At 45.6% G+C, this 23,850-nt stretch overlaps 1 protein-coding gene across 2 annotated transcripts; it reads right to left on the minus strand.

The window, feature by feature from the left end:
• Window positions 1–2,004: 2,004 nt before the first annotated feature.
• On the minus strand, window positions 2,005–23,502 carry SLC39A13 (solute carrier family 39 member 13). 2 transcript variants are annotated; one of them, XM_054827918.1, is made up of 11 exons: window positions 23,280–23,502; window positions 17,792–17,898; window positions 16,366–16,665; window positions 15,828–15,941; window positions 14,011–14,129; window positions 12,585–12,737; window positions 7,267–7,356; window positions 6,865–6,915; window positions 6,503–6,635; window positions 6,277–6,376; window positions 2,005–4,797 (listed from the first exon to the last, which is right to left on the minus strand). In XM_054827918.1, exons 3-11 carry the CDS (start codon window positions 16,631–16,633, stop codon window positions 4,722–4,724), a joined length of 1,104 nt encoding a protein of 367 aa, XP_054683893.1. In that variant the 5' UTR covers window positions 16,634–16,665; window positions 17,792–17,898; window positions 23,280–23,502; the 3' UTR covers window positions 2,005–4,721. The 2 variants fall into 2 exon arrangements, with proteins under 2 accessions (XP_054683893.1, XP_054683892.1); XM_054827917.1 differs by lacking the exon at window positions 17,792–17,898 and having other exon boundaries at window positions 23,280–23,501.
• Window positions 23,503–23,850: the final 348 nt, after the last annotated feature.

The raw sequence follows: 23,850 nt of genomic DNA on the forward strand, positions 1-23,850 counted from the left end.
CCTCTGACGTCGTACTCGCCCTTCCAGCGCCAGAGCTGCCCGCCGGGGGTGGCCTGCCCGGAGGGCAGAAGGGCAGAGATCAGGCCCGCTAGTACTGAGATGCCAGAGGCTCAAGCAGTCTTTACAACGTGGATGAAATACAAATAGCAGCAGCAGTAGCATTTGTTGGCATTTTGATTACGATTTCTCCTCAACCCTTATCAGTTAATGGAAAATAAGGCCTGAAGAGCTGAAAAATGTCAATCTATTTTATGCAGTGAGAAGCAGGCTAAATCCAAGCCATTAGTTAAATGCCACATTTCCAAGGGCACAAAATCCCTTTTGATCCTGCTTGTTCTATGGGACTTGTTCCTCCAGCTGCAGCACAATCAGTCCCCAAAGCCAGTTCTTAGGGCATCGTCTTTTCAATTCTGCCCTCCACACAAAATGATCTAGTGATATGGTTAAGTCTAAATTACAAATTTAATGTTCAGTTTTAAAATCCTTAGTTTTGTTTGTTAAAAGTACTTTAAATTGTTTCCCAGGAGCAACTGTTCAACTGTAGGAGATTCAGATCCTTCCCCCCTCCCCTTGTCACTTCTTGCTCTCTCAGCCACATGGACCACAACCGAAATGTCCTCCCCAGCACTTCTGCCAGGGACCCTGCCCAGAACAGAGTACTACTACTCTCCCCAGAGCACTATGCCTGGTGGAAACATGCAGCAACCACAGATAAAGCTTGTTTTAACCATGTTTCAGCATGATCCTCTTGAGCAGTTTGTACTGGACAGATGGGATTACCATCCATGCAGCTGCACATTAGTGCCTTCAAGGCAGAGAAATTGAAAGGGCTGCTGTCAAAAGAATTTTCTTACACATACCAGCTAAATTAAGTCTTCCACATCAAGAATGAAAAATAATTTTCAAATACAATCACTGCTCTAGATAACATGGAAAAAAATCCTTCAATTATAACTCCTTTACTGGAAAGATCCAAATAGTCACGTTTCCTAAATTTGCAATCCTATTATGTGACCCCACACTCTACATCAGTTCCTCAGAAGACAGGAGCTTCAGCAAAAAAGTTCCCATGGATGAGACTCCTTCCAATTGTTCTCCTCTCTGTGCTATTGCACTTGTGTCAGAGCCACTCTTCATGGAGCCTGTGAACCAGGCAGCTGATTAATCCATGGTATTTTGATTACTTTTGAGAAGGAAAAAGGGATGGCGGAAGCAAGGCTCACAGCACTGCCCCACAGGGAGGGGTACCAGCACAGCCACAGAGTGCAGTGTGGCAAAGCCAGGGACAGAGATTCCAAAATGTAGATTGTTGGCAAAGTCCCCAGACTATGAAATCATGCCCTTGAACACGTACTCAGCCTTCTTCATCTTCATCCAGCTCTAGGGTTATGGTTTTCCTTCTTCTTAAAGGCGGCTTCCAGTAAGAACCAAGAGCCACATACTACCATTCAATATTTATAGGCTGAAAATCTTTCAAATGAAGAGTGGGATAAGACATGCTCTGAGCCCAGGCTTGTGAAGGGTAGAGAAAATCCCTTTAGTCCTTTCTGGGCAATTGCTACATATAAAGTTGATGAGTGCGCCTTTGTCCCACATGGCAGGTAACCAGCTTAGAGTTAAGTCATACCAGATAGGCCTTGAGTTTTTTAGATTAAAAGAAAAAACAACTGATCACAACAAAGTACTATCTAGAGAGTTTTGCAAGTTTAAGTTACCATGCAAGCTCTCCCCTCAAAGAGCAACTCACTTGGTGATGCTTTTCAGGGAACACAGACTAGCAGCCAAGAATTATGATCAGACCACACCGCTCCTGGCCCACAGTACCACAAACAGGAAACTGGATTAGAATCTTTAAAGTCTGAGGAGTAGAAAGGAGGGCAAGACAGAGCCCAGACTTCTCTAGACTAACCCAGAGATACTGCTCTGTAATTCAAATGAAATTTGAATTGAATCTGTAATTCAAAGAAAAGTAGTAGCTTCAACAAAAAACAAAACACAAACCCATGTGGAAAACCATTTATTTCATCTCTATTGTCTCCATGCAGAGCAGACCAATACAGATGAAGGGGGAAAATGCATAAGAGCAGCTGAAAAAATAGAGCTAGAAAATATGATTCTCTCTGCATTTCCAAAAGTGACAAACGTGGTGGAGTGATGCTCCATTTCCTCCCAAGGCTCTCCACCCTCAGCCCCAGGGCTGATGTAGTGGAAAACTAACAAGCTCCTCTCTCCTACAAGCCCTGTGCTACCTCCTACCAGGGTATCTTCCCAAGAACCGCAGACTGTCCAGGCCTGTGGTAGCAGCCAAGAAAAACAGCTCAGAAATTCTTTCTTCAGTGTCATCCACTTTGCATTCCTGAACACTGAGCACAAAACGCTGACTGTGGGTTTCAGTCTTGGCAAGGCTCAGTGCTGATGCAACAACGCCAACTCATGGGTACTCACCTGGCAATGCCTCAACGTGAATGCCAGCCTCATTTTGAGAAAGACATCTTGGGAAACAGCAGGCACATCTTTCTGTGCAAACCTGCTTGCTACAGAGCTTAGCTGCAGTACCTGGGCAGGGAAGAGGGGGGACACCTCAAAGCTAGAACTAGAGGGTTAGCATACTCCCCCAGTGCCTGCAGGCTAATCAGATTAATCCTCCTTCCAGGAAAGCAGGAAGCAGATGCTACCTTCAGACTTTGTGACAATTGAATGATAGAGGGAGTAGTTGGCAAAGGAAGGCAACTTTGTAAAAAGAAATTAAAAAATTGCACTAAGCCTCCCTTCTTGTTGCAGAGAAACTAGTTACTGATGTAAGCCTGGGTTAAGGAAAGCTAAAAAAATTTTAGACAGCAGTTCCTGGGCAGAGAGAACTGCAAGCGTGAGCTCTCCAGTGCTCTCTGAAAAGTAGGACAGGAGCTGTCATAAAAAAAGAACTGTGTCAACAGTTCAGGAATCTCTTAGGGAAGTAAATGCCTCTGCTCTGGGCAGCATACCTGCCTCGTTGCTCTGACCCAGGTTGCCCTCTAAAGGGACAATCCCTCTTCATAAGGGCTCCTGTGCAGACTGGAGAGCTGTACGGATTTACAAAAGCTGTTTAAAAACAGAGCTGAGTTGGTGCAATTCACATTGTGGCACCTGTTTTGTGTCCAATGACTCCACTAGTTCAATTAGACCTGTTTTTAAACAGATTTAAGCAAAGCGAGGATAAGCTCTGCAGAAGGGATGATCTAGTAATTGTGCACATCTCTGGCAACAAAACATCCCTGTGGAACGACGGCCTGGTCAGCCCCCTGAGCTGAGATGCGGGAAAGTACTAGAAATGTCATTTATTTTTATTGGTCTCAAATTGCCAAAAATTTTATCCCAAGCATCACACAACAGAAAACTCCTCTAAGCATGACTTATTGTCACCCTTTCATATCCCTTTCTCTCCTTACTTAGCACACAGCTTTTCTAGACCCATCTTTTAAAATCTTCTCACCAGCAGTGTCACCCTTCCCATTTCACCCTCCCTCCAGCATTCTTTGCTGCTGTGCCCCTTCCTGTAAGGGCTGTCAGTATTATTCCTTTTCCATTCATCCCCAACAGACTAACTCCACTGTGAGGTAAGAAGCCCAGAAATAGGCTACCATCTGTATTTTTGGCTATAGCATGCTCTTAAATAGTCTATGCTGAACAGAGAAAAAACTAACTAGAAGTTATCAGCTGCTGACCAGGCTGTAGCATTCAACTATTGCCCAAACTGCCCAGACAGTCAAGGGCTGCTGTAGCATACCAGGCAGGGCTAACACGCTACACCTCAAAAGAGCTCTGAAACGTGGCGTGGGCAGATGGTGGGTGAGTTGGGTCTCAAGAGCAGGCTCAGAGCCACATTCAGCTAATTGTTACGAGTGAGCTCAGTCGCAATAGCTACATGGCTTTCTTTTCAGATGTAGGTGAGCTGGTAATATGGCAAGAGAAGACACATTTACTGATCGTTTTTCAGATAAACAGTTAGGCTGTGCTAGCTATTGGAGTAGTTAGGGCTGAGGCAAGTAATCACCAAGCTGAGCCATTTAATTGTAGTGACCTATCCTAAAGTGCCTCAAGCTTTTGGCATGATTTCAAGATAAACAATTACAAAATAGACCAAAGAGGTGGGCTGCTGAGGCTAATACTACCTTTAGGAACAAGTGATGTCAATGAAAAGCCAGAAATCAAGTTGGAAGGGGTTCTTTCCCCTCTACCTCATAGCACCGTTAACTTCTCATGGGTAGGGAGTTCTGGCTAAAGCTGTTAGTTTATTGTTGCTTTGCCATCCCTGTTCTGCCTCCAGCCCTTAGAGCGGTAGGAGAAGTCCTTCCTCTTCAGCAGCTACAGGAATCGCCTCCGTTATTTTCACACAAGAGCTTGGGAGGTGCAGTTCCATCAGAATGAACCAAATGAAAAATTGTCCATTTACTGTGGAGCAGGTGTTCAGTTCATTTCTGCTCACTGTATCTTTTGTTCCATAAAAAAAGAAAAACAAACAAAAAAACCCGGAAGCCCTGATGTGTGGATTTTAGCAGAACAGGGATAGGAGAGCCAGGGAATGAAGTCCTGCACACCCAGACCTCTTTCTCACCTGCTTCTCACACTAGCAGCCAGATCTGCACACACACACGTAGGAAGTAACATTAGTGTTCCTTATTGCTTTGTAACAGCTCAGAGTCACTGTGGTGGCTCTGGGAGGCATTGTGAGGTCTGCGCAGAGGTCACTCAGTTGTGAGCGAGAGTAGCACCATGACTGTAATGCCTGTACACAGGAGCAGAATTTGCTGCAGGGAGTTCCTGGGAAAGAAACAGCAAAATTAGGAGGAGCCATAGACCAATCTCAACAGGCAGCAGTGTAGAGGCTCACGAATGGTTTGTTCTTTGCCCTTCCACATCTACAAGGAGAACACAACAGCTGTATGAAGTCATTAACACAGCTGAGAAGACTCTTTCCCAGCACCCCAAGCAAAGATGTTGTCTATAAACTGACATGTATTTGTTCCACTCAGCTGCAAGGCCCTGTTTCAGGTTTCAAAATCAATTTAAGCCAATTCAGTCATGCAGCTACCCAGGTATATACATATTCCTGTCCTTCCTCTCATAAGAGAGCCAGCACTTCTGCAGCATGTTCACAGATACTTTAGGAACCTCATCCAGCTAACAACTATGGTTACAAAAATTAAAAGAAAAAAAAAAAAAAAAGCTGATGAATTTTGCCATTCTTTTAGCACCATCTCAGGTTTATGCTGGATTGAAGTGCCTATGTACCTACCACCTCTGCATACTCTGCTGAGAGCTCTGCCAGCACAAGAGTTTACCAACCCAAAAGCTGGCTCCACTGGTCATTAACATTTCTCCACCAGAAGTTCCTGCCTCCTCAGATATAACTGTGGAGCTGTTTTTTGAGCAGTTCCTTAACTGTTTCAGACAAAATTAACTAGGTGAGCCAAGGCCTCTTATTTAAACTACTGAAGTTACCTGTCTCATTACAACTGAAATAGGAGGGAACATTCAGGGACAGCTCTGCCAGCAGATCTGAGAGGGCCTTTACTGTGGTACAGCTGGATTTGGACCTGCCACAGCCTTAATTAGACCGCAAGAATCTAGAATAATACAGATATATACCAGTGTAGAAGAGAGATGACTAAGGTGGGATACAAGACAGACTATGAAAGGCTGAATGATAAAGAGAAGAAAACTATTATTTTCTACTCAGCAACACAGCAACATCTAATCAAAAGTAATAAGCAAGAGGCTAACAAACAAATAATAAGCAGCATCATTTAACACAGTGCAAACTATGCAAACTTGCTGCCAAAGGGAGATTGCAGAAGCCCAAAGTAATGGAGAGGGTCAAAAAGGGATGAAAGAAGCACGTGAAGGCTAGGTTCACGTGTGGTTATCAGATACACACCCACACCTCTATGGGGCCCTGGTTCAAACAGTCCCTGTATCACTACATGCCAGAAGCTGACAAGACAGACTGGGGAATGGGTCACCTTACTGGACATGTTTCCAGGCAACCTGCTCTAGCTGGTCATGCTACATCCTGTGCTAGCACAATCTTTGGGACTGAACCAGTTGAAGATTCTCATGTTTTATAGGGTCTTTGTAGTCCCATAAACATAATAGCTAGCACAGCAGTCCATCTAGATTCCAGCCTTGCCCATTTGGAAAGCTGGCATTTGTGTGCTCCCAGAACAGGCATGGAGAAGGGTTATATCCCTGCTCCCTGGCAACAAGATTTGCTGCAGCAAAACAGACGGGAGCACTTACCAAGGATTCTTTTCCTCCAGGAGATCAGGCACAACATTTACCAAGGCAATATACAGAAATCCTCCAGAAGTGAAAGGGAGGATCCAGGCCACTGTTTCCCCTGCACAAATACAGAAAGGTTTTGTTATTACTGAGACAAAGCCATGGGAGAGAACAGAGAAGGGAAAGAAGATACACACATAGGGACAATAGGGCCTCCCCCTACAGAGATCCTAGGGAGCCATACCTGCTCCTTTTGGTGACTGAGCACACATTGCAAAGCAGGCTCCTAGAATCCCCCCCAGAGCTGTGGAAAGCTGCATCTTGGCTGCACTCCAGCGGTCAAAGCCAGCCCGAAGTAGGATTGCAAAGTCTCCAACCTAAGAAAACCAAGACCTGACAGTTAATGAATATGAACATTCTCAGTTACAAGCGCCATCTGTAGCAACAGCAATGCTTCAAGACTGTTTCTAGTTTTCCATGTTGCCAGTCTCCCAGAGGGAGCAGCTTTCAAAGGGACAAGAAAACGTTAACCAGACCCAGCCTTCCTCTTAGTAGATGGAACACCCTTGTAATCCCTCATGATGGCAGGATACAAAGACCTCTCACCTCATGTGGGATTTCATGCAGGAGAATGGCCATTGTGGTTAGGAACCCAACCTGTAGCAGAGAAGAGAAAGTGATTAGGAAACAGTCCCCCAGCTCTGAGAGATGAGATTTTCATCAGCATGTCAAGGTAAGACTTGTTACTCAGAGTTTAGAACTATTCAACAAAAGGGTAGATGAGCTAACCCTTCCCCTAATGCCAGTACAAATGACTAACATGTCCCAGGTTTGAAGAAGCTCTGCATCAGAGGGTCAGGATAGCGTTGCTTTTTACTGTAATCTTTTTCACAGAAACTTCCAGAAAATAGGAGGGAACTCCTATCTATCTAAGTTTTTTGCATGGTGCATCACACTTGAGAACAAGCCTCTCCAGTTCAGTACAGAGCTGGCGGACAGAAACCTTACCTTTCTGCTAACCAGGAAGCTGGCTGCTACTGCCAGGCCGTGTGTAAAGTTATCAATGGTGTTGGCCAGCAGATTGAGGTATCCACTAATCTGCAAAGAGAAGGAAGATCCCCTGATAAAGGAAGAGACATAACAAGATAAAAGAAAGCACACGGCTTAGACACAGGTTATAGTCATGATCAGATGGGAAAGGTCAGGGCATGGCACTTCTGGTGAAGATCTTGAACTATGTCAGTGCTGAAGTACAAATTAAATGTTATCTTCAGTTTTAGAGTAAACTAAATTTTAGGGCAGGCAAGTATTGTCCGAGATTAGGATAATCATCTTCTGCAAATGACAAAGAGCTCTAGAAACAGAAAAAGAGAAAGGAAAAAGAAGAAAGTCAAAATGCAAGAATATATCTGATTCTAAATCGAACAAATTTTAGGTAACACTGAGTAATTCACACAGGTGACTGGATTCAAATATGACCTGACCTTGTTTTCTAGTCACGTACCTTAATATCCAACTGTTAAATATCTCCTCTTCAAAAGCTGGCAAGAACAATGCAACAGAACAAATGCTGCTGAAATTGCTTTTTATAACTAAAGAACTCTTCAAACATTGTACTAAAAAAGCTTGTGCTTGTGGGTTTGTTTCCCTTAACAAAGAATAAAAAGAGAAGATAGTGATGACAGTCACCAAAAAAACACCTACTAGAAGGCTGGATAGCATGTATATGCATTTGCATATAAGCACATTCCTTAAAATTATAAGCATAAAGCAGCTTCCTTCCTCACAAGTCCACCTGCATGTTAGTTGTCCCTATCACGCTACCTATGGTCATCTCCAGACAAATTCTAAGTATTTGACCTAAAGTGATTTACGAGGGTCTGCTCACAGGTTTTTGGGTTTTTTCCATCAGATTTAACAAAAACTACTGTGTGTGGGTCCTGAGATACTGCAGTTCACTATACGGCACTGCAGTTTAAATCATCATCAAAACAGATGTTAGCCAATACATCAGGCTGTCTCTAGACTGCAAGAACTCAGCTAAAGCATCCAATGAGTGGAGAAAGTGTCTAGAACCTGTGAGGCATTAACCTCTTCCTTCACCATAGCATCAGGTACCAAAGCTCAGCTGGAAAAACACAAGTGCTGGTGCATTTCATGAGCCTTTTTTGGTCTTCTGCTCTTCCGTGTTTCTATCAAACTCTGCTTGGGGCATCCTTCCTTCCTGCCATCTGTATGTCACAGCTCAGGTGGGGCTTTCTGTCAAGTCTCTCTCTTCAAAGCACCACCATTCTGCAGGGCACTTGTACTGCACAATCTCAGGACATCTTTATAGACTCTAACCTTTTCGAAGTGCATTGATGATTAAACATGAAAATAAAGAATTAAGCTAAACCTAACTACAGATCATGTTTAAGTAATAATCTAAGTAACATCTCCACAATGGATACAGAAGTAGTTCCCTGCATGTTTTTGTACGAAGGGGAAGACAAAGGAATGCATGCAGCAGACCCATGAACACAGCTGTATTACTTCTCATTCTTCATTTTCAGTAAAATATGACTGTCTAAAAATTTCTCCTTTTCATGTTGGGATTTTATGTGATTGCGTTTTCCCCACAGGCTAATAATAATTATTCACTAAGTTTTACACAAAAATGCTTTCCCATACCACTGTCTAAGGAAAAAATAGACTTCATGATTAAAACATTATGACTTTTTCTTGTCAGTGGCTTGGGCAAAAGCTGTCACTGAAAGCAGCAAAGCCTTCAAGTGCTCAGAAATAAATTGGGTTGATTTGACAGTTGTGAGCCTCTGACATTTACATTCTGCGAATTCCTAATAGGATGTTCTCGTTGCTCATAAAGAGCACAGCCAGACGAAGTGTTTACGTTCATGCTTCAGAATTAATGTCACTGTGCAATAAAACATACTTCTACAAATCAGCAAGGATCCCATGTGCCACAGGGAAAAAAGAAAGAATAAGCAAGGCAAAAGTACTCTACAATGTTTTAACTTGTTGAGGAAATAAAGACTGCAATGCAGGACAGAACTGATCTATGTTTGGGTGCAAAGGAAGCCTCCCACCTGCAGTTTTCAAGCTAGGACAAATTATTACAGCAGCAGCTAAGGAGCAGGAGTTATAATACAAGTGGACAAAGGACGACAGATTACAGCTCATTCAGCCCCGAAAGGTGACTTTAATAGTATCTTTCTCTTTTTGTTCTCTGAAAAAAAAGGAGGTTACTGAGTGAATAGTAGAATCAAAGAAGTCTGGCTTGCTACAGCTTTCTCTCTTTTCTTTGCGAGCACCTATTTTGCTCACTTCCAGCAACACTGTTTCCCTGCATGTCCCTTCCCCACCCTGCACTGCACGACAGCCACTTCCCCACCAGGTAGGGGCAGTGGACTGAGACTTACCTGCTGATCTGCCAACCAGGCGGACCTGCAAAGCAGCATGCAGCATCTCAGTTCTGCCAGTTTTTCAATAGGGCATTAGTTTGCGTTCCTCCTCTACTGCCATGCTGATTTTTATGGAACTTGCAGAAATCTGATTATCCCCAAGACTTCTATCCTCTCTTGAACTCAAGTAAAATTAATTACGGGTTCAAAAGTTATTGAAAATGAAGGGCAGAACAGATGGACAGACAGATGGAATGACTGCTTATATTGTTGCCTAAGGAAACAGGCTAACAACACAGGAACATCTTGGTAGTTTTGATAATTTCCCCACCAGAAAGACTATTAAAATGTTCAGATTATATGTTCGGAAGGAGAAAGTTAAAACCACACGCATTAACTCATTAGTTTCTATTTCATGCATATTGACAACAGCATATAAGACTGAACAGACGTGTTAGGATTTTAAAGCTAGAAGGGCTCTCCATAGTTGTCTGAACTTCTACGTAACACAACGGAAAATCTCATTGAGTTTCTGCACAAAACCCATTGTTTCTTATGCTATAGTGTACTTTGCAGAAAGCATCTTAACTCACAGCTTAAAGCCCACAAAGAATCTACTATGCCTCTAAGATAAGTTGGTCCACTGGCAAGTTACCGTCACTTACAGAGTTGTCTTTGATTTCTAGTCTGCTACTGTTTGGTATAGCTTTAACAATTCAAATTCAGTCACGCCTCTTAAAATGGGGATTTGTATACTTTAAGTCACTCCTGATCCGTCACATCCACAGAGCTAAAGACTAAAGAAAACCACTTTGTATAACATACTGCAAACCTAAAAATAATTATTTCGGCTCTTTCCTGACCCCTTTACAAATTACCAGTAGCATTTTGGATATTGTGAAGAACACTACTGGAAAAAAATCAGATAGCTGTTTCATTACTGCTATACAGAAAGAGGAACACTTGCCTCTTCGCTTACGTACTATTTCCTACTCACTCATCCTCCTGGCTGTAGCATCATAATGGAAAAACATGTTCAAACAATTTCCTACTGTGATTATCACACTTTTTTCCAAGGCACTGACTTCCTAGAAACTGTCCCTATCTTGTAAATATGATCTGCATTCTTTCTTATTCTATTCCTTAATATTTGCATGCATTGAAACATGTTAAAAATTCAGCTGTTTTGATGAAGTTACTCAGTTTAACCAGTATCACAGACCTCATGCAGTCACAATGTGCCATTTAAGTAATATAGTAATATCTGCAAATGTGATGACACACTGTTTTTATAAATAATCACTCAGAAAAATCATAAACCACCAGTGAACAGATTTAAGGGGGGCTGATTAATCCAGTCCCTGTTGATAATATACAATAACTGATTTTTAATAAAGCTAACATTAGCAAAGTTGATTTCATGCAGCACTAGTTTCATTAGAATGTGGGAGAAAGTTATGTTTTATATACATTTGCCAGTGTCATTACCTTTATCAAACAATCTCATGACCAAATGGCAGGGAAAAAATGGTTGACAAGAATTTATCTGCCATAAGATCATACCAATTAGCATTTATTACATTATTATTTTTTACATTAGAACGAGGCCCTGAGCAATTGTGTCCCCCATCAATGTCTCATTTCTACTTGAAATCAGTGGTAGACTAACCATCCTCTAAGTCTGTAGCTCCTTATATAAACCTTTCCAAAATAATGGCACAATGTTTTATAATCTAGTAATATTGGTTTCTTCACCACTATTACCTCTAGAAACATCAATACGGCACCTTGCAGTTTGTGCAGTGTTTTGTACAGATTACACGAATGCAACAGATATCAAAAATACCCAGTGACCTCAGCATATTTTTCACGTTGTGTAGTAAGAGCTATAAAGTCACAGCAAAACAGATTTAAAATAAATAGAAAGACTGAAGAGCCTCTGACTGACCACATATCCAGGTTTGGACTAGTTCATGCAATCACACTTTCTGTTCATACTCACTCTCCTACAATCTTGCACATTTTTATAGGCTTTTAAACTCAAATTATAGGTCCTCCTTCACCAAAGCAGTCGTCTACTCTCTTGCTTGTAATGTTCACCCAGACAAGGGCTTCTGCAGTGCAAAGATAGTAACATAAAACTGAAACCAAAGTCAATCTAAAGGTTAGCCACTGCCCAATGATACAGTACTCCTTCTCCCTCCTCCACCTCCAATCCTAAGCGCTTGCTGATCTTCCTTATCCCAGCACTACAGACTGCCTGTCTACATGCCAAGCTGATGCAAGAAGTTGAGAAATAAATCTGAGGGGGGAACAAATAAACACCCCCCCCAAATTCTTTGCCTGTTTAGCTCCCTGAATAGGCTCACTGTGGGGTCAGATGATGTCCAGTGCAAAGGAAGTGATGAGAAATACAGGTCTGGAGGCAGAAGTGGACAAGAAGCCCCTTTTGGGAGCAAACTGCTAATCTGAGAAACTGAACTTAAGTTTTACAGTGGATAGCTTCAACTGTCAAAACGCTTCCAAAAGGTGCCTTAAAAGGAAACGTGCTGCTCACAATTAGTACAATGCAAGCACTAGAGAAAAGAGAAATCACAGCACAAAAATTTAAGCAAATAAAGATATAATCACTATAAGATAGAATGACAAAAGGTGAAAGTACTGTAGTTTGGTCTCGGGATTCAGCCAAAACACACATCTTCAGACTTATGCCTTCACAATAATGACTTTGCCTCTTCTGCATGAGCTGCAGTGCAGATTTTCTCCAAGTCCACTATTTGCTCCCTGCTGTGACCTAGACAGGCACTTTGACAGAGCAAACAACTCACTCAAGCACAGTTCTTTCCACAGACAACTCATCCTCCTGACTGAATTTTAAAATATGTGCCCTGAAAACAGAAGATGGTCAGTTTGTGGGTCTCTTACCTTGATTCTGTTGTTTGTTGGACAAGACCGGAGAGAGGAGCCATTACACTGAGTTGAATCTGTTCCTGCTCTTTGGGATTGGCCTGCCATCTTCAGCAGGGGGTAGCCACTTCCATTGGGAATCTTTCCAGCTGGTACTTTGGAATCACAGCCCTAAATTAGGGGAAAACAACTTGTCACTGCCTTTTTGACAGTGATGAATAAGCATGAATCATGGTCAGAAATCCAATCTTCACCCTTAATCCTTTTGTTCTTACAATATAAATCAGCAGCTTTGGTACCCCAGCTTAATAGCAACAACTACCCGAAAAGAAACAGATTTCAGAGAGCATTGTGACATCTGCACTGTGAGACAACAAGAACAAAGACTTCCCCAATCACCAAGAGAAGGAAAGTAGAAAGAAAGAGGAGGAATTGGAGTCATGCCCTCTTGGCATGAGCCAGGTTCCACCGGAAAGACGAGGGACTGAGCCTGTCCTGCTGGCAGCTGCTGCCCAGAGAAATACGACTCCATCTGGGCAGGGGATGGGGGGAAAAAGTCTTGCTCTCCCTAGTGCATCAGAATAACTAAGTCTAGAGAATTATTCTATAGCTGGGATTGTCAGCTTCCAGACAACACAATGTTCATCTCAGAGTTCAGTCTCTCTGTAAATGAGATTAAGTTCCTTTCAGACTTTAAAGTCTCATGCTGAGTCAAAGTAACACCTAATTGCTCTTATGCAGTGCCTGACCTGCGGTTTCACCTCTCAAAAGTCATGACACGGCAAGGACTGAACAGTCTATAGGAGCTGCTGCTAGGCATTATGCAGATGTCTGAGGACTAGCTGCTCTCCACTATTTTGGAATTACCTTCTGGTACCTCTGTCTATTTTGCCCCTTTGCAGCTGGGTGACTCTCCTCTGAACCATTACTTAGTATTACCTGGCCAACCATAAACCCCCGTCTACCATACAAAGTTACCCGAAAAATCATCTGGTACAGGCCATGCCCAAGAAGAGAGAACACCTTCCAGAGAAGGCTGGTCTTTGTCCTGAGGACCCAGAAAGGGAGTGAGTCATGGCTCAGTGGAACGTGCGTCAGCAAGCTGTCATCCCTCAAAGCTTACTTGAGCAAAAGTCTCATCTGCAGAGTGCTCCAGCTCCCAGTCCCCCTAAAAGGGGAGCAATCTTTTACACATACCACATCAAGAACAAAACCAGCCCAGAGGTGAGAAATCTCAGCTAAAACCACAAAACAAAAGCCCGGAGATGAAACACCTTCTTCTAGGGCCCAGTGTCAAAGAAGTGGCAAAAAGCTCCCAAAGGGCATTGCCAAGCTACTCACAGCTCCAGGATCATTTGCTGAGCCTGTCAGATAGGGCAGATGACGTGTTTAGTACAGTGCTCCAAACATCACAGCACTCCCTCCCCTCTGGCTGCTAACTTACCACACCAGGGCACTCCTCTTCTTTCTCTAGGAAGATCTTCTCTAGCACCAGGAAGGTCAGGAAACCAATGATCACCCAGAGACCCAGAAGCTTTTGCTGCTGAAAGCTCTGCCCTTCTCCTGAGGAAAAAGAGAAATCTTCATGTCACTATCAAGTACAAAGTGTTTCCCCATATGTGAACCCACCTTTCCCCAAACAGTTTAACCAGCAGTTCCAAGACAAAAAAAAAACAAGAAATGACAATGGAAACACCTCCTGTGAGGAATAAGGACCAAACATATCTCAAAGAAAATTAGTTTAACTTGCTCATTCTTGATCTAACAGATGTTCTCATCTCAGGACACTCAGAGCGAGAGCCCCCACCCCTTTTGCTTCAACAGTGCAACCCAGAATATTTCCTGACAAGACTGGGAATTTCCCAGAGCTCCAGAGGCAAGTGAAAATTACATCAACAAAAATCCTGCAGCTGTATCTACTGAGCAGCAAGCCCTGACCTGAAATCTGACATTAGTGGAGCCACAGACTCATTTTCCCCTTTCTGCCACACCTGGGCAGGTTATTAAGCCCAAAGCTATATACCTTCTTTTCAATTACAGCCAAGCTTGTGAGATAATAATCCATTCAGCCTGGCTGCAGAAATAGAGATTGCATTGCAATGGAAGAACAGAATGACACTGTACTGGGGCTTACATGGGTCAAGGAAACCTTTATGCTCCAGGACAGTCTGGCAGAAGCAAACAAGCTAGAGCAGGAAGACAGGGTCATTTGGGAACCACTGTGGAAAGGGGGGAAAAAAAGGACAGCAGGTTCTGCTGGCAATGCTAGAGCCATGAGGAAGACAAGGCCCAAAGGCCCAGCAGATTTGAAATCCCAGGACATAGGTGCAAAGAAGTCTGGGAAATCCAGGGCATCCTTTTCCCTCTCTCACATTTTCAGCGGGTAAATGATTTCTTGGTTTCTCAACAGGTGGAATGCAGCAGCACTTGCCTTCCATGCTATCAGTTTGCTGAAGCAGAGATACAATCACTACAGGTTTCAACAACCCTGGCTATCTGAGGCATAAAGGAGATACAAGGATAACACAAGCTCTATCCCAACCCAAACAGTGTTTCATTTGCTGGTGAACACAGGTTTCTGTCACTGGCATTTCTTTCTTCTCCCCCTGACCTCTCCTCCATCTTACTCATGGATCTGTGGACAATTTTCCGTGACTTCTCCTTGAGGAAAGATTGAGAGGGCAACACATTTGGGCTCCCATAGATCGAAGTACCCAGCAGAGGGGCCCTGGTTAGTCCCAAGAAAGAGGCTCTAGGAGTAACCCTGTTATAGGGACAGATTTATAGACCATCTGATGGGGCAGAATCCCCACCTGAGATGGTGCACATGTTCACATACCAGACCACACACACATTCATAACTTCCCATCAGGTTAAAGAAGCATTCCCTTTCCTTACAGAAAGGACAAAGGAAAATCAACAAAGATTTACAGGAGTCTAAGGCAAGATAGGAAGAGTTGATAGACAAGAAATGCATTGCAAGTTACTAAACATAAAGAAACCGTGGCCAACTCAGGAAGCCTCCAATCTCAAAATCTCTGGAGGGCTACAGAGTACAAAGATGAAGCATAACATGTGTTTTTATTGTTCTTGTATCCTTCCCTAAGCATTTGCTTTTACACATTGTTTGAAAGAGCATACCAGCCTAGACCAGTTTTTGGGCTGACCCAGCCTGGCTGGTCTTGTGTTTTCAAGATGGAATAGACTCAAAAATGTATCAGTAGTCATAGCATTGATTGCTTGCACATAAGGTTTTCATACCTGTTGTTGCACTGCATGTGTAGGCCCAGGCTTCGGGAAGCAGGTGCAGAAACACATTCCCCAGTAGTCCACCAATTGCAAAACTCAACAACTGCTTCAAACGGTGTGATCCAGCTAAAAAAGAAACAAAAACTGATCACAACTCAACCAGAAGCCAAAACATCTCCATCTGAGATTTTGCACAAAGAGACCTAAATCAGAAGCATCTGCAAAGCAAGCTTTCAAAGGAGAGAGCACTAAATAAATAGCTGGAGTGCAAGAAAAAGCCCTTGCACCACTTGGCTCGGCAGTATGTGGGAGGGTCCTGGACCAAGCAGGGTGCAAAACAAACAATGCTCTTTTGTACAAGCTCCATCCAGGGCTTGCATTTGTCCAGGGACTCCCTATCAAATTGGCAGGCACAGACTAAAGCACCAGAAATGGGCTGTCTATTTTAGAGGACAGTATTTCTGTGACAAGGTCCTGTTCATCACTATGCCATTCAGACACAACCCAGGACTTCTGGCTTCAGAAAGGCTAATGCAGGTAGCAGGCTTACCTTCTGACCGCAGAGCAGCTCCCGTCTCAAACGGGATCACCAGCAAGGGGAAGACCCCACTCAGCCCCACCATGAACGAACCGATGAGGGAACAGATCCAGGCATCCAGCCGCTCGCTGCTGAAAAGGCTTCCCCAGGACTCTGCCTCCTTCTCACACAGAGGACCAGAACTAGCAGCAACATGACTCCTCAGGAGCTGCTGAGCTTCACAGGCCACGATCAGAAACAAGGAGAGTGTCCCATCAAGCAGAAGCTTTTGTTTTGTCATCGCTAAGTGGTCTCAGCTGGGCTGGCCAATCTCTGAAAAGAGCAGGGGAGAGCAGTTCTGAGACCATGCCCAAGATACCCCCCCACCATCCCCTCCCTCAGCATCTTAGCACAGGAATGCATCCCCATAAGGAACATCTGAAACTCTTCCTGATTTCAATACAGCAGTAAAGGACAGAAAGGCTGTTTATCATCAGGTATATGAAACTGCACACGAGATGTCTTGTGAAAGAGTCTCGCTTTCAGCATCTCCCCTCAGGTACACTGGACAAGGACACCAAGTACCCTTGTCCTTGCCCTTCAGTGTCCCGAGGCTTCAGAGAAAGGTGTTGACCAGAGATGCTACCCAGATAAGTCTTCTCTTTGCCATGGAACAGCATCCATGTAACAAATTAGGATGCAAGATAGGCAACATAACAGAGGGCTGTAAAATCATGAGTGGTGTAAAGATGGTGAACAGGGGTAGATTATTCACCATCTCTTCAGACATAAGTGCTAACAGCCATCACATGAAGCCAGTGAGGGTCAGCTTCAAAACAAAACAAACAAATGTGATTCTTCATCAGCAGGTAACTTGTGTGGTAGTACTTCTCCAAAAATGATGGAAAATTTTACAACAAAAGACAGGACAAGTACTAGAAAGACAATTCTATTGATATCTGAAAGGAGCTGGAGGCTGGAAGAGTAGTTGGAAAAATATCATATATATTTGTCCTATTTTTCTTCTTTCCTAGAAAGATGGTGGGTTAGATGGTCTCTTAGTCAAGATCAGCACAGCTGTTACTAAGAACTCTTCAGTTACAAGCAAACTGGAGAGAAGCGGGCATATTAGAAGAGGAAAAGGCAGGCAATTACCCTCTCATTGGCAAACAGGAAAGGAAAGCAAATGATGCAAAGGCTGAAGTAGAAATACACCTGCAGCCTCCAGGAGAAAAAGTGAAACGTGACAAGCAAAATTAATTTGGAATAGGAGAAAAGAGCAGGTTAGAAAAGAACGGCTTAACAAACATCTGTGGACTGAGACGGAATAATGGCGTTCACCTGAAAGCATGTAAGAAACTAGTCAACATAATTTCTGAAGCATTAGTGACCATCTTTGAAAATTTACAAGAATATAGGAAGGCCACAGAAGGCTGGAGAAGCATCATGCCTCACCTACCTTTTTATAAAGGAAAAAAAAAGGTGGGAGAAGACTTAAGTTACAGACCAGTAACTTCAATCTTCTGAAAGATTCTTGATCAAGTTAAATGATCAGTTTGTAGTTACCTATAAGAAAGCGATAAAGATAGCAAAGCATTAAGTAACAGCCACACAGAAAGCGGCCTGAAATTATCAAGACAAAATTCAGGGTGTTGGAACCAATCTAAGGGCTCACTGCAGCTGAAAAGGTCTGCGTTGCCTCTTGTCCCCCCCTGCCTGATGAAGCATTCCCTCCCCACGCTCCCACCTGACTCCAGGAGTGAGCGGGGTCAGAACAAACTAGCTAACAGCTTGGCCCTTTTCCAACATCAGTCCCTGAACTAAATCACAGCAGGAGGAAGGCCCAGCTGCAGTGAGCAATCAAAAAGAAGATTAAAGGACAATGTCCCACAGCTGCCACGAAGGAGAACACTGAGCTCCAAGCACAGTGACCACGGACATCAGGAGCAGGGAAGATGCAAGAAGGAACCAATGAAGACACTGGCTTGGCTAGCTGTGCAAAAACCACTGAAATTTTTTGTGGCCGCATAATGCCTGATCAAGTGTAAACTCTACTGACCCATACAAAACCCATCACTTCTTTTGACAAGAAAAAAAAAATCCCTCAACATAACAAGTTCAAACCAGCGTAGGATTTTGTCATCTTACTGCAGTGCTTTGATCTGGCTGCAGGAACCCTGCCTGGACCTACCTATAGCACACTATCAAACTAATCTCTGTAAAGATCAGTACAAAACAGTATACTAAAGGGAAAAAAGAAAAAAATGGACATGACAAAACAGTAACTCTGATGTACCACCACATACACGCATTACATTGATTAGGAAATTAATTCCAAGCCATCAGGTTTATATTGCTACAAAGTAGGCAAATGATATCCTGGGACATATTAGTAGCTACATCATCGGTGTGACACAGAAGCAGTGATTCCATTCCACTCCACACACATGTGACTTGAGCCAACAGACTGCACCCAACTTCACATGCTCTTCTTTATAAAACAGATGCAAAAATCAGACATGGCAGTGGAAATAAAGATTTAGACTGTAGAAAGCGTGACCTGGAAAAAATAACTGAAGGACCTGGGTGTGTTTAGTCTTAAAAAGATAACACTGAAGGGAACAGAGCACTCAGCATACATTAAAAGTCACAAGAAAGGGGGAAGTGCTCAACTCTTCTTCCACATTGTAGCATCAGCTCAAATGGTAAACAAGATTCAGTCTGGATATGAAGAAACAAATTTACATAGCGCTTAAGTGGTGACATACTGAAACAGGTTATCTGTGATGCAGAATCTCCAGCACTGGTTGGTTGGTTGTTTTTTTTTCTTTTGAGAAAACAAATAAACACCTGATGCAGATGTTATTTCATTGCAATGACTAGATCCCTTCTTGAAGTCCTTCACATGTAATTCGATTTAAGCTGGTGAGATCCTTGTTCTACTGGTAGAACTCTACAAAAGGGGCAGGTGTTCAGCTGTAAATCACTATTGGCACAACCACTTCAAAACAATAGGGCTGGGGGGGTGGCAGCAAAGGACATTTTCGTCTCTCACAGCACTCTGTGCACCAATTCAACTCAAGCCCTGAAGCGAAGAGGTGCTGGGCTGATGCTTGGAGGAGAGCCTGATGGGCCAGAGATGCAGCCCTCTGCACAGCTCCACCACTCAAACCTACCTAGGATGCTGCCAGGCCCTCTGGCTCCCCTCACTGGGATTCAGACTCCCCCAACAGCTATGCAAACAGACATACACAACTATGGTAAAACTATGCTACAGAATCCCCCAAATTTCTCCTTGAAAAAAAAAAATTAAAAAAACACAAAAAGATAGGAAGTTCTTGAAATGAACCATCAGCCACAGAGGCACCTGCACAGGGAGGTGACAGGACTCTTCAGGCAGATTGTACCAGCCACAGCCTTCTCTCTGCTTACGAGCTGCTGGATAACAACCTGCAGTTAGAGAATTTCCTGCTTTAAAAAAAGATGAGCACCCCTTCTGACCCCAGAGAGAGCCTGACGGATGTCCTCTTCCCTTATGACAGGATTAGACCTAGAAAATGACTGAGAACAGCTTCTTTGCAAGGAACAGAGAAAAAAAAAAATCAGGATTTATACAACCACCATACGCCTATGAAGAGGCAACAAACACACACAGCAAAAAGATTGCTCTCTGCAGCTCGGCAATGACAGGAAGCGGCACAAACTGGCCTCTTCTGCAATGTTGTCATCACAGCTTTTAAGAGTCAGTCTGGAAAAGTAATCACTGTGTCTGACCAACAGGTCCATTTCTTCCATCTCATTCTCCACACTCACAGCCCACATCTGCCCCACGGGACACCTGAAAGGGTCTTTGAGACTAAGTCACCAAAATCCTGGAGAGAGGCAGTAGCACACAGAACAAAGGGCACGTCCAGGGCTCTGAAAACAGGCTGCATACCTGGCTTCATGTCCTTCTTCCAGCAGCAAAAGGGACCAGGTTCCACCAAAAAGGGATGGTGGCGGACAACAAATGGGCATAAAGGGGTAGAAAACTGATTCCCCTAACTCACATTTGTATCGGTCAACTGACCTGTGGCCCACAGGTCTGTCTTCTTACACAAGGGAAAAACAGTGCATTTCTTCACACCTGTGCTGCCTGACTTCAGTACCTTGTGGCTCAAGAACATCCCCATATCTCATGCAATAAATTCCTGATGCTTATAAAACATCTACGAGGAACTTGGTGCATCATCCAGGACACACCTGAACTGATCTTTGTGCCCAGCTAATTATTTAAATCATAGTCCCAGCATTTGCTTCTTCCTCACATATTGTAACAACTTGCTCTAAAAAAAATGCACTTTTTATCTCTATAGCCCCTTTGCTTCTCTATCGCATTAGTACACGCTCCTCGTGAGACATTGTTTACTTAATATTTGTAAAGTCTCTAAATTCAAACTGGCTGCTCCTAAGACAAATATTTAAGAGGAAGAAAAGGAGCAGGCAAGATGTAGCCCTAAGGAAAAAAAAAAAGCTCAAGACAAAATAATACCCTGCCACTACAGTTGCAGAGGGTAGAAGTCTTTACCTACCCCTAATTTTAGACAACAGCATCTGTTTTAGGAACCCAGCTAGAGAAGATCTTGAGGAATTTCTAGAGAAGTCTGTGGTCACTATGAGGCAGAGGCATAACCAGGTTTATAGAGATGTGTTTTTCTCAAGAAGGGAATATGACCTATTTAAGAACATGCATGGGAGAGAAATAGCCAGTGCATCATTCATTTGTCAGTTTGACAATGGTCATAGCTCCCAGCCATGCCGGATCACAACCTGGTCATCATTACCACTGGCAGCACTTTCCAGAGAACCACATGTCCCATGCAGGTCTCTGAGCCGAGCATTCAGCAGTCAGGTCTGCTCAGCTCCTTCTGCAACAGCCTCAGGACTGGAATAACCATGAGGTCTTCCCAGTTCAGGAAGAAAAAAAGAATGAGAATTTGCCATTTACACACCCCTGAGCCGGGGCAGGGGGAAGCTGCACACCAAGCCAGGAGAAGAGCTCCTGCCCTCCTCCCAGGAGGCTCCCAGGGCCTCCCCCCCTCCCAGCGCTCACTGAGCACCTCTGTAGCAGGCAGTGCCTGAGAAAACACGGACAAAACTTCAAATACCAAGGCAAAAACCCATTGGAAAAAGAGAAAATAAAATATTGACACGACAACGATTCCTGCAGCAACTCGCCTCCTCCCCTCCTAGACACTCTGCCTTTTCAGACCGCACAGCTTCATCTCTGTCTCAGCACAATTGCTCATTGCCACACAATGACATTTTAGATGTTGTTAGGAGAAAAAAAAATCAAAAAGAAAATGTTTTTTAACAAGTGTTTTCCCTGGAAGCCGGTTGCCTAGTCTTACAATTGCAAAAGAGTACTGCATGGAATGGAAAAAAGTTATTTTCCAGGGAGGAAGCATAATTTTCAGCCAAAAAATTCTTCACAAGCTGCCTCCTTCCATTAGCCCCGTGGAGAGCTTTGAATTCCTCCTGGAAGCCCTGACCTCGGCAGAGGCACAAAAGGTCTCCAGTCCCCGTTCCGCCCCCCCCCCGCCCCCCCCAGTACACCCTTCCCTCTCAATCACTGCCCCTCTTTAGGGAATGTCTTGCTCCGCTGGGACCCTTCCCCTTTCCCCCATCCCCCTCACAAAAAAAACACTTCGCACGGAGACTCGCACTTCTGCAAATGCGCAGCTAAAAGCTGGAGATGCACAGGATTAAGAACAATGGGGTATCGCAGATCATAACAGATTACAGGCCCCGGGCAAACCTAAGAGCTGGCAAGGAAGGCAGTTAAAACACTGATTAAACACTACGGTAGTTTGGGAGACAGCGAGTCCTTTCCCATCCTACCCAGGATGAAAGAGGAAAGTTTGCGGATCGGGCAACGGTGTTCACCCCCTCAGGGCAAGGTGGGATTTCTCTCCTCCCAGCCCACGCACCGTAGCAGCCCGAGGCAGAAGCCGGGCAGACACCCAAGCCCCCGCCCGCCCCCCGGTGCCGCAGCCCTCGCCCAGGCTGAGCCAGGCTCCGGCACAGCTCTTATCTGCAGGCGATTAACGCGGCGGCCCCGCTCTTGTCATTGTTTGTAACATCACATCACGGCGGACAGCGTCTGATGGGACAGACAGCGCGGCTTTTCCATTAGAGCAATGCTGACCAATGCAGAGTGAGACACATTTGCCGGGGGGGGGCAATAATTAACCCTGTTCACGCATCTTACTAGACCAGTACATTAGTTGCTCCCCACCCCCCCCCGAGTCCATGTGCCACTGTGACCGCGCAGACCCCAGCTAGCCCACGAAGGAGAGCCGGGACATCTCCCCGCGCCACGCGTCCCGCGGGGGAGGCAGGGAGTGGGGCACCCCCCGGCGCCGAGACTTTCCCGCGGCATCGTCTGTCGGAGGAGCGACTTCCAAAACTTTCTCCGCTTCGTCCCGCGGGGACTGAGCTCCCAGCCCCGGGCACGCCCGCAGCGGCAGCACACGGTGCCGCTCGCCCGGCAAGCTGCAGCAAAGGCGAGCTGGACCGGGGGGACGCCGGTCCTGGGAGCTCGGGGAGAGCCGGGACCCTGGGAGCGGGCGGCGCGCAGCCCGCGGTCTCACCGGGCCGAGACACAGCTCCCGGCAGCAGCGGCCCGGCCAGGCGCTGCCCCCTACGTCTTTCCCAAACTTGCCCCGCGCTCGGCCAGGCCGGGCTGGGCCCGCCGGTGCCCGACTGGGCTCCGCTGCGGGCAGCGCTACCCGCCACCGCTCCCACTCAGCCCGTCCCGCCGCCGCCACCGCCGCCGCCCGGAGCTCAGCTGCGCGACCGCACCCGGCCCCCACCGTCCCCCCTCGGCACCGCAACGGCGGAGTGGGGATAGCCCGGCGACCCCCCGCCCCCGGCTGCGCCGCTCCCGGCCCGCCAGCCGTAGTTACCGTGCGCCGCCGCCGAGCTCCGGGCCGCCGCTGCCATCCAGCCGCGGCTCGGCGCGGGCCTGCCCCGCCCGGCGGCCCCTCAGCCCCGCCTCCCCCGGCCGGCCACGTCGGTCCCGGCCTCCTCGGCACCAGCGTCGCCGCCCCGGCGAGTACCCGCCGCCTCGCGCGCTTCCGGCCGCCGCCGCGGGGGGGCGGGCGCCGGGCCCGCTTCCTGCCGTCGTCCCCCCGCGGCACTGGGCGGCTCCGCGCCCGGCCGGCGAGGCGGAAGCGGGGCTCGCCAGCCCGGCCCGGACCCCGGGCATTTCCCCGCCCCGACAGCACCGGCTGACGGGGACTGGGCCGGGCTCCACCGCCGGCGCCCTCGGTGCCTCGGCGAGCCCCCGAGAGGCACGTCCTACCCCAGCGGAACAAAGTCCTTGCGAGCAGTCCTTCACAGTTCGCATCTCGTACAGTCAGCGAGACATTTTACATCTCCCCTGTGCGAGCTTCTGGGCAGCGGGACAGAAACACGCATGCTGTGGGAGACCTGTCTTTCTAGAATTTGCTCACTGAGATCCTTCTACTTTTTTAA

Source organism: Grus americana, chromosome 5 (genome assembly GCF_028858705.1).
Source record: "Grus americana isolate bGruAme1 chromosome 5, bGruAme1.mat, whole genome shotgun sequence".
Classification (NCBI taxonomy): Eukaryota; Metazoa; Chordata; class Aves; order Gruiformes; family Gruidae; genus Grus; species Grus americana.

Bases quoted from the DNA above. Each gene is read 5' to 3' on its own strand.
- SLC39A13 (XM_054827918.1), bottom strand. From the start codon at position 16,633: ATGACAAAACAAAAGCTTCTGCTTGATGGGACACTCTCCTTGTTTCTG. The intron at 15,942-16,365 runs GTAAGCCTGCTA...TTTCTTTTTTAG, and splicing joins AGCTGCTCTGCGGTCAGAAG to CTGGATCACACCGTTTGAAG. The intron at 6,916-7,266 runs GTAAGGTTTCTG...TCTCTGCTACAG, and splicing joins GCTTCCTGGTTAGCAGAAAG to GTTGGGTTCCTAACCACAAT.